General features: G+C 54.7%; 3 protein-coding genes and 1 non-coding gene across 5 annotated transcripts; 2 read left to right on the top strand and 2 right to left on the bottom strand.

The window, feature by feature from the left end:
- Positions 1 to 2,724, bottom strand: H310_12175 (the record flags this gene model as incomplete). Of its 2 annotated transcripts, XM_008879155.1 has the most annotated exons (13): positions 234 to 305; positions 360 to 398; positions 469 to 640; positions 765 to 822; positions 875 to 956; positions 1,012 to 1,080; positions 1,157 to 1,186; positions 1,240 to 1,366; positions 1,428 to 1,454; positions 1,542 to 1,947; positions 1,993 to 2,074; positions 2,154 to 2,420; positions 2,473 to 2,724. In XM_008879155.1, the coding sequence occupies 13 exons, from the start codon at positions 2,722 to 2,724 to the stop codon at positions 234 to 236; spliced, it is 1,683 nt and encodes a 560-aa protein (XP_008877377.1). The 2 variants fall into 2 exon arrangements, with proteins under 2 accessions (XP_008877378.1, XP_008877377.1); XM_008879156.1 differs by having other exon boundaries at positions 1 to 398.
- A 2,080-nt stretch (positions 2,725 to 4,804) lies between these two features.
- H310_12174 (hypothetical protein) lies at positions 4,805 to 8,692 on the top strand. The gene is made up of 11 exons (XM_008879154.1): positions 4,805 to 4,892; positions 4,964 to 5,040; positions 5,088 to 5,468; positions 5,519 to 5,845; positions 5,902 to 6,300; positions 6,365 to 6,742; positions 6,786 to 7,064; positions 7,118 to 7,620; positions 7,674 to 7,842; positions 7,896 to 8,450; positions 8,513 to 8,692. The coding sequence occupies exons 1-11, from the start codon at positions 4,835 to 4,837 to the stop codon at positions 8,657 to 8,659; spliced, it is 3,273 nt and encodes a 1,090-aa protein (XP_008877376.1). The 5' UTR covers positions 4,805 to 4,834; the 3' UTR covers positions 8,660 to 8,692.
- Positions 8,693 to 8,867: 175 nt separating this feature from the next.
- Positions 8,868 to 9,758, top strand: H310_12173 (hypothetical protein; the record flags this gene model as incomplete). Its single annotated transcript, XM_008879153.1, has 1 exon — positions 8,868 to 9,758. The coding sequence occupies one exon, from the start codon at positions 8,868 to 8,870 to the stop codon at positions 9,645 to 9,647; it is 780 nt and encodes a 259-aa protein (XP_008877375.1). The 3' UTR covers positions 9,648 to 9,758.
- Positions 9,759 to 10,229: 471 nt separating this feature from the next.
- On the bottom strand, positions 10,230 to 10,301 carry H310_12172. Its single transcript has one exon. It is a non-coding gene; the product is annotated as a tRNA-Met (tRNA).
- Between the last annotated feature and the right edge of the window lie 13 nt (positions 10,302 to 10,314).

Below are 10,314 nucleotides of genomic sequence, written 5' to 3'. Positions count from 1 at the left end.
CCCGTCACGGCAACCTCCTCGGCTTTGCCAAAGAATCCAAGCTTCTTGCGCGGGCTGTCTGTCGGTACGGCAGCGCGCGCGCGTTTCGCCATCTCGTCTTCGTCGGGCTTTACTCGCGCCATCGATGGAATGAGGCGTCGTATTATTGCAGCGAGCGAAACACGTACCATCAAGACGGCGAAGCGCAACAAATGGCTGTGCCATGCCACGGACACCCCCGGCCCGGATGCAATCTAGTTCACGGTTTTCATGAATGGATAGTAGGCGACGGCGGATGGGACACGCGCGGGCTGTCCTGGCGTTGTCTTCAACGAGACGTTGCCACTCGCACAGGTTTCGCTCGTCGGATGGAAGTGTACCATGCGATAGGTCGCGGCTGCTGCATCCACGTGCACAATCTAATGAATACGGTCGGAATGTTCGCGCTTCTGCTGCTTTGTTGGCGTTCCGACAACAGCTCGGTTGTACCTCATAATGAGTCCCCGTCAAAACAGCGACGTAGTTGGACGTCGAGTGCTTCATGACGACGCCGACCGAGTCCTTGTTCGGGTACTTGAGCGCATGCATCTCGCGCTTGCCTTTTTCCGCGAGCCCAACGGACCGAAGGTGCGTTGACGTGTTGAGAACAATGGCGGCCGCGCTACGACAGCCACGTCCGATGTTGTTTTGTTTAACGAAGGATGGGTCGACACGATTTGTCGCAAGAAGCGACTGCATGCGTGCACTCAAGTCATGCCGTGAGAGATGACCTGTTCGGTCAGTACCTTGGCACGAGGGTAGCTGTGTGACGCGTGTACGAGTGCATGGAAAACAGCAGCAGCCCTGAAATCCCCCATCAGGATTGCCAACGTTAGCGAATGGATGATATTCACACCGTAGTTGGTCGCAGCAGCAATCAAGTTGGCGCTGCGCGGGCTTTGGGACATCGTGTTGATCTTGATCTTCTTCGACAACTTCTACTCGAACACAGCAATGTAGTGAATGCGGTGGCGGCCCAGCCTCGCGTTGTACTGTGTGAAGATTGCGCACATCCTTGACCACGTCGACTCGGTGGGCAGCTATCTCCATGTCTGCATTGGCCTAGTTCCATGGGGTCATGAGAAATGGCGCCCAAATGAATGGATCGAGAACGAGGCGCGGGCCGTTTCGGTCGCACCTTGCCCTTATGCAGCTCGGTCACATTCATCTACCGACAGACAGTCTCGTCAGCGCATGTGCGAATGTGCGCGGAGCAAGCACCATCGACGTGTGGCAACTGGACAGGTATACGTAGCTATGCTTGCTCGACCCGAGCAGCAGCGTCCCATGGAGAGGCTTGACCGGCGCCGTTGCATTCGATGTGTGGAAGACGCCGATAAAGTTGACTCTGTGTGGCCTCGGCGAGATTAGTTGCGCAAAGCAGATGAGAGAGATCGGCAGGCACTTGCCTCGGCTCCTTGGTCTGCTGTGTGATTCTAACGCCACAGGAACACCGCGCCATGGTTTAATCGATGTCCCGAGCTCCATGAGAACATGACTGATGGCATGCATTAAGCACGTACCGAAGAAAGGAAACGTCCCACATCAGCACGTTTCCATCTTTCGACACGGCGGTCAGCACACTGTCTTCCACGAGCAGTCTGAGTTCGTGAAAGCCGCACGACGTCAAGTCGACGTTTGGGTTGGCACCGCCGCGCTTGTTGGCGTCCTTCAAGTCAAACTCGCACGCGCGCGACTGCTGGAATTCAGCATTTGCCAGCCGGTTCACACACCACACGATCGCTTTCCCATCGACGTGGACAGCGATCAAGTAGCAACGAAACGTCGATGGTGATACGGTTGGTGTCGACGACGCGTCCGACGGCACCAAGATCAAGAACGGAATCTCCTTGACCGTTCCCATATCGATAACGTGGCACACCTTGCCCAACCGTGGGCTCCAGATGCGGATTTTCCCGTCACTGCAGCCTACGCCAAGTGGTCAATGCGATTCATTTGATCATGACTACGTACCGATCGCTAAAAAGCCTCCTGGTAAGAGCTCGATGGAATTCGGCAGCGCCCGACCCAACTCGTCCGATGTGATCCAGCGATTCTACCACAATAAAGTCGGCATGAACATCAAGGAAAGCAGACTCGGCTGCATGATAAGAGCGAAATGGCGCTGTACGCACCGACTGGGAGTCGTTGATGTCGCAAAACACAATGTTGTTCGTGGTCAGAATGACCAGCCACTCTTCAAAGCAGTCGATGCCACGGGAAATGCCTGACGCGTGCGAGATGGCCTCGCGGTCAAAAAACAAGAGCACCGCCGTGGATTTCGCTTTGCCAAGTTTGGGTGAGAATGTGCTTGAGAGCGCCATCGATTTTGTCAAGACCACGGACGGGGGTGTCGCGACGGTGGCGGGGTCATCGGAACTTGCAGGGATCTCGTCGCCAATCTATGGCAACACCTCTGGCCCACTATGTCCTGCACTTGATCGAATCACCTACCTGTAATGTGAAGCGTTTGATCACTTCCTTCGTTTCATAGTTCCACACAATGCCGACGTCCTTGGATTCTACCGCAGCGACCCACGGACGAACGGGGTGAAACACTACACCCGTCATTTTGCTCTTCTTCTTTGCACCAGGGCCGTCCATCGTCAAGAGTGCGTGGAATTCCATGCCGTACTTGTGGATCAGTGCAGTGTCCAGCGGGAGCAAGCATGACGAAGCTGCGGACGTACTGCTTGCGTCGGACATTGTCGGATGAGTGGGGTGAAGGCGAAAGATCCGCGTCGATCTTTATCCGGATATCCGGATGAACGTACGAGAGCCAATCAGAACGCTTTCTTTGACATCACGGCGTTTGATTTGCTACTGCAACTGCGTTGAAGTGCACAATCCACGGCGCGATGTCCATTGCCGAGTGCCGCGAGCGACTCGCGGCCATGGTACACGCTGCGTGGAGCTCAGGCGCCACGATCGTGGGTGCCGTTGCGTGCTGGTACGCGCACGTCATGGGAGTACTTGTGGTCTCGCAAGTGTTGCGTGTGATTGTGCCATGCCTGGTCGCCATTGTGGTGTGGGAGTACGTGGAGGTGCAACGAAGGCATCACCACGAAGCCCAAGCTAGTCGAGATGTGCCCGCTGATGGTGAAACGTTGTTAATGTGCCCGGTGTGTCTACATCGTGCTCAACGTCCCAGCGCAACCAAGTGTGGACATATCTTTTGTCGCGATTGTCTTGAGAGTTGGCGGGTTGTCGATGGGCGACAGGCGTCCATGCGCTGCCCTGTCTGCAACAAGCGCGTCCTTCGAAAAGACGTTTTTCCCTTGTATCCATGAACTGTACCAAGTACGTGCTTGACCATGCACGTCGTCGTCACGTCAAAACGACCAATGCCGTGGACGGCAGAGCATTCCGATTGCGAGTCGTTTTAAAGTCAACGAGAGTCACTACCCTTAACGATTACCATATTGGGACTCGTTGAGTGCTTTTGAGCCCAGTGTCGTTTGACGCGTCAATAGCAGCGCCCGACAGCGGCATCGATTACGTGCGTCGTCATGCGTTTCCCATCCCCATGACTTCTCTCCATGGCGACTTTGCGGCAACCGAAGCAAGCCCAATAAATTCGCTCGATGCGCGCCCATTTCCACGTGTGGTAACAACGCGGCTACGTAGCCAGCTTTCATCGTATCGTCAACAGGTCACATCCACCGCGTGTGCTCGCTGCAGACGGATGATTCATCGATACGAGTAACCTAGCGTCGTTGCACAACTGGCAAACTTCACCGGATTGTGTGAGCATTGCCTTTCAGACGCAAGTCATGTCCATGACCCCTTCAAGTGGACAATGCTTGTTGGTTGGCCGTCAACGTCCTGACCTTGCTGTAGTGTATGTACGTGAGGTCGCTGTGCACCACGAAAACGACTGTCCAACCTGACGGCGTGCATGCGACGAATCGTCTTGTTGGCCCACACATCACAGCCCACTCCTTCGGCCATCAGCAACTCATGACTGTGTTGTTGGTCGCTAACTTCGCCTGGCTCGACACATTTCGATTGGTGTACCATGAAACAGCGCCAAATCTGTTCACCACGTCAACCATGCTACTCGTCACCACGATGCCCCCATCCCCAAACATCAAGTTGCCTTTGAGCTACATTGTGTAAGTTTGCCCGTACTCGAGCTGTTGCATTTCCGGCGTGCGCGAGGTCTAGGGGGGTGTCAGAAGAATTGGCATGTACATACACTGAAAAACAGTCGCTCAATGCACGATGCCGCCCGTGCGAGAGAGACCAGACTCTCGAAGTAGGCCGAAACGTCTATACCCAAACGATATCGAGGCCACACCGATAGAATTCATGTCATTCGAGTACTCAGGGCCATGCATCCACATGGGATTATGCATGCGATTCCCACCGTGACGCGATATGAACGTCATGCGTGAAGTCCCAACAAAACCTACAATCGAAAAAGCAGCAACTGCAAGCAACACGTCTCCATCTCCATACAGAGATCCCTTCTCGAACATCACGGATTGCCTTGGTGGGGTTTACCTTCCATCGACAACGAAGGCACGACGTCATACTGCCTGCAAGCACGAAAATGACTGGAACTGCTGATGCTGCGTTAACGGAGTGGGTTTGGATAGCAACGGCATCTACTTTACGTCGATGCCGTTGATTTCCATCAACGTTGTGCGGACCATGCGGCCAACGACTCCATCGTTCGTGAAGTCGTCCTCGCAATATAATTCGAGTATGTTGCAACATATTGGTATCCGGAAATATCGTCCGGATATCAGTGCAGGCGAAACGACACACCTAAACACCAGTCGGGCGATCCTCCAGCGGATCCGTTGACAGCATGGCCGAGAATGCCGACACGAGGCTCGTCGAGTACTTCTTCGTGGCGACAAAGACCGGTACGACGTTGGTGGCACCGTGAGCTCACCTCCTTTCTTCTCACTCGCCGCCCGCACGCGTGCCTACCTAGGAAACACCCACTCCATCGTTTTCCAGTACCCACCGCAAAATCATGACCGCGACGAGTACCCACAGAGCGTACTCCTGGTAGATACATAACTCTTGCGTGTGAGTGGACTCATGGCGCTCCGTAGTTTATGTTTCCAAGCCGAAGCGCGGATTCCCCACCGGCAATGTACAACGCGTTCGTGCTGACGACTGCAACTGGATCGTCACTGTACGGCGCGTCCGTGTGCATGTCTTCTTCGACGTCCAACAACCACGCCGACGCAGCATGCCTCACCTCCTTGTGCATTGTGAGCAAGCATCCCCTGTACACGGCGTTTCTTCAGTACTTGGAGCAACTTGCAGTTCTCGGTTCGAGACAACATCGACGGAATCGAGAATTGATGCGCAATGACGTGGCCAACCCTCCAGAAAAAGTACGCTTTGTCGAGCAGTGCCTGACCAACTTGCTGCACGAAGTGCCCGTGCCGCGTTTCGGTTCGTCTGGCGTGCTGTGCTCGGTGGCTGAGGTAACTTTTCGCAAGACAACTTCGCTCACTTCATGGCTGCCGTGACGCAGACCAACATTTTGCTGCAAGCGGCGCCACTCGATTGGGAATTCGTTGAGTATACCTTTCAGCTGGTAGAACCAGAGAACCTTGTCATGCTCGTGCACCATGCCATGCTCGAGCACTCCATCTTAATCCTGGGGACGGACAACTTGTTCATCACGGCAGTCGCGACCACGATTCGGTTACTCCTGACGCCGTTGCAATGGGACCACGTTTTCGTCCCTGTCGTTCCCCACGGTGTCGACATCGCGACGTTGCTGGAAGCCCCCGTGCCGTTCATTGCCGGAGCTCACGCGTCCCAAGTGCCGCATCCTGCCTCGTTGTCGTCGCCCACGGTGTGTTTAAACCATGCTTGTTCAAGTTTATGCCTCCTTCATCATGGCTCGTTCAGGCTGTCGTTCGCTTTGACATGCGCGACAATCGCTTGCATGGATCGCGCGCACGGCTACCAATGCTACCCCAGGCAGCTGAAGCGTTAGTGCGTCGGCTCAACGGCCACATCATGACCATGACCGAGGGCGGGCCGCCGTCACTGCTACCACAGATCCTTCGTGATCGACGCATTCGCATGCAAACTCGTCTGCGCGAGGCGTACGACTCGACTACGGCCACGGACAAAGAGCCTACAACGAACGACGACTCCAAGCTGTCAACGTCGCTGTTGACGGATTCGAGTCCGCTCAATCGAGTCATGGTCAAGTGGTTTCGACGACTCGTGTGCGAGTACCGTTCCGGGTTGGATGTGCTGGGGGCAAAGAAATTCTTGGCTCAAAAGACTGGACCAGACAAAGTACGTCTAGCAGTATATCGATTTCGGAGATGGCGTGCAGCAATAGGTCACCGAGGCGTTGTAGGCGTTTTACGTGGCGTGGAGCAACACGAGCGCATTTCAGCAGCAAGTGGACGGCAGTGCCACGAGCGGGTCATCGTCGTCACTGTTGCGGATCGACCGCGACGACGCTGACGATGACGAAGACGAAGCTCTCGGGCATCATGAACCTCTACACCCCATCCATGTGCCGTTGCGGCCGGTCGGCCACGACCTCATGGCCGCATTTCTTAAACGGGCAAATGCACCACAACCTGCCGAGGAAGGTTTTCCATGTGTCACGCCACCAAACGCTGCCGACCGCGAGATTGCGTTTCCAACGCTTTCATGCGACGCATTGAGTGCGTCTCGACCCAAATTGCCTTACGAAGTGCCCGAAGTCGCCTCCAGCAAGTCACGCAAGGTACCCGTCGTCGTGGCTTCCACGGACACACTCGTTGCATTAGGGCAAACCAAACTCGACAGTCGTGGAATGGCTCGACAATTGGTTGCATGGCGGCAAATTGGACAAGTCTCCGCCAGCCATCTTCCACCGCGCCAAGACTCTGGGCAGCCACTTGAGCCCTCGACTCAACTTTCACCGCACGAAAACGAGTCTAGACATCCCAGACCACTCGTGGCTCCACACGACGTGCTCGCCAGAGTGCATGGAGAACGTTGCGACCTGCACCCGTGTGCTAGACGACGTGTGGACGGCAAACAAGAAGCCAAGTCAGGCATTGGAGGTACCAAACTGTGGAATTTACGTCGTCGCAACTGCTTCCATCACGGGTTTTAGCAAGCGTATGTGGAGCTGATTCATACATTGGGGGCGTGCCACGACGCTCTGCACCGGCAAGATTTGGAGGCGGTGTGGAAAACGTGCTTGGGGGTGAATCCCTTGGGCGGTATCTTTAATCAGCTTGGTCACTGGCGGCCATTCAGTTGGCTCATCAAGACGTGGATGGACCAGGGCGACGTGGCGTTGGCAGTGACGTGGCTCGCGCAGATTCAAATGCACCAGCACCACCCGATTGTGCCAACAACCCCCACGAGCCCCCGATTGTTTGGCGTCAGTAGTTCGGAGACCAGCAGCAGTTCCAGTCTCCATACCACTACAACAAGCTGTAGTGATGCCATGGCCGCGAGCAGCTCAACTGGAGTACTCGCAGCGTGCATGGAAGTCGAGCTTGAGCCGCTTGTGCATCGCGTGTACACAACGTTTGGAATCGGGTCGCTTGGGCTCGTGCTACAGCCATTTAACGAGAAACGCGGGTGCCAAGTGGCAGGGTTTCAGCACCAGTTCGTTTGGGTTTGTTTCCTGACCCTCGTTTCACGCATGCGATGCCTCGTAGAGACGAGCGGTGCCGCATTGAAGAAGGCGACGTGGTCGAAACGATTGACGGCAAGCCAATGATGCTCATGTTCTTCCACGACATCGTCACGTACCTCGTCGAGAGGCCTCGCCCCATGACGGTCAGTTTTATCCGAGGGCTGAGCAACGTCGAGGACGTGTTTCAAACGGTACAGTTTCTGTTTTGCCCACGGCATGACTCGAACTGTGTGGGTGGCAATAGTCGAGGCCGGTGAAGCTGCGACCCCGGCGTGAGATGCACGACCGGTTTGGGGAACTCTTTGAGCGAGGCATTCGGTTGACGTTGCTGGCAGATTGTGCAGCTTGCGGCCACCGTGTGTCCGAACTCGACCTGCAAGTCCAGTGTCGATCGACGTGTCCCAACTGCCACGCCCCGTTCAGTCCATTCTTTTGCGTGCGCTACATGGACCAGCCGCCGTCGACGCCGATTCCGTACTTCTCGTGGAGTTACCTTCACGCGAGATTGACCGCGCATGATGGCGGGGACGACTCGAATTGTCCCCTGCCGAAATGGTACGCCAAGGACCCCCACGTGTACTGGAACATCGTCGTGAAGTGTTTGTGCTTGGACTGTCCGTTGGATTCGTTCCTGGTGGATCTGCAAGACGACGATCAAGTACGCGTCGACGACAGCCACGGCCCCGAAACAACGCCCATGGACGACCAGGAACTGTGCCTGTTTGTTCTGGGGCTGCCTTCGTCGCCTGGAAACCCTGCGTTGGCGGTCTTGCAAGCGCTGGCGAAGCAGCTGTTGCATGTATGTCGCGATTGCATGATATGTTCGACTCGCACAGACGCATGATACGTGTGTGACGGTAGGAAAGCGATCCGGAACATGCAGTCGCCGGCAGCCCTGTCACGACGGTGCCAGCCCATCGAAGCCTCATCAACACGTGGCGGAAGGATCGCGCCGAGCCAATGGCCACAAAGGTGTCGTCCACGATGCGTTGGAACAACGACGTTTAGCGCGATAATGGGAATTCCATCAAGTCGCCTGGCGATCTTGACGAGTCAGGTCACGTTCAACTTCGGTGTGGGTGCCCTCGCTTATACGCCACAGCCAGAATTTTCGGAATATTTATGCAATTTTATACAGAATATTGTACATGTGACATTTGTCCAGATGCTGAGGGCCGACGTTTGTATGCTGTTTTAGATGCTACCACATGTCCCCATGACGTTTCATTCGCTGGGTTTTGTCGTCGGGTTGTACCTCGACCTGGGAACAAAGGAAAAGATGGAGAATTTCTGGCCAATCGGACGCGTTCTTCCAAGCCAGACCGTTACGGAGGTGCTGCACATTGCGACTTCCAGAGCGACTCGGCAGGTCTCACTCGCTCTAGCGCAGCAACTCGTCGCCCTCGCTGCCATGGAAGGATACTTGATGAAACACAGCGCCAACAAGGCGTCGCATATCTGTTTTGGCCACTTGGACCATGGGTACCTGCGCTTCTACTCGTCCGCCGATATGTCATGCCTTGTTGGCGAACTCCGCTTGTCCGGCTGCAAGGTCGAAGTGAAACCACACAAGCGAGATGACAACATTCCATTCAGCTTCACGGTTGAGTCGCAGCGCGTACTCGTCAAAGACCGCACGTACGCGCTGTCGCCCAAGGAGACGGTCGAGCTCAGTGTCCTCGGACCGTCCGTCAGATCCGACTGGGCTCGGGCAATTAGCACGTGGCAGCGCCGTTATTTCAAAGATGAAATTCCCAAAACCCCACTGGATCACGAACACGACCGCGCACGACTCGAAGAAGCCATGGCGGTGTTCCGCAAGGATGTAAACATGACAGCTACTCTCCCAGCAACGATATCACCTGGACTGGGCTTTCGCATCCCTTCTCTCCGCAAGTCCATCATGGGAGTGCTCGACGTTCTGACGAGTCGATCGAGGGTGAGCGAGTCGAGTTCATTCGATGCGGCGCCGCCCCAACCCGTCGCGACCGCGTGAAAACGAATCGCGAGCTCTCTGTACATCCGTGTATTTAATTCAGCTTCGTCATATGATAGCTGTACGGTTAGTGGAAACACGAACTCGTCCTACGTTTTAGTGACTATCAGGTGTGGACTAAAAGCAACCTCAGCTCAACATGCATACGAAATCCGCCTTGGACAAATCTCCGCGACTTCTATCACGCACCAAGCTCGAGGTGTTAAAACGTATTTTTTTCATAACTCCCTCAGTTATTCTCGTTTTAACACGATTCAAAGGTAGAATTGTGTACTAGTATGTATTTATTTCAAATCCAAGCATGTCTTCGGATCAATTTACAGTTAAATCACTGTCAGTGACAGGAAAATCTAGAAAAAACGTGGTGGTTATAACCTTTTGCATCGCACTGTAGATGAAACCATGACGAGTTGAACAATACAACACGCCACAATTTGAGGAGACTCCTATCTTTTTGGCGCACACTTTATTCGAGCTGTATGTGGGCAAGCAACACCAAAATGACCCAAACAACCGTCCACGAGAATCAAGCATGGTACGATAATTCAAGCAACGCGGCGTTTCGACAACAAGAAAATCTACTAGCACTTCTTGGTTTCGATCCAAGGACCTTTGGGTTATGAGCCCAACACGCTTCCTCTGCGCCAAAGTGCTGTACACATCACAG

The sequence above is a fragment of the Aphanomyces invadans genome, assembly GCF_000520115.1.
Source record: "Aphanomyces invadans strain NJM9701 unplaced genomic scaffold supercont1.36, whole genome shotgun sequence".
NCBI classification, from domain to species: Eukaryota; Oomycota; class Saprolegniomycetes; order Saprolegniales; family Verrucalvaceae; genus Aphanomyces; species Aphanomyces invadans.
Note: the sequence above shows the minus strand (reverse complement) of the source record. Positions and strands in the feature narration are given on the sequence as shown.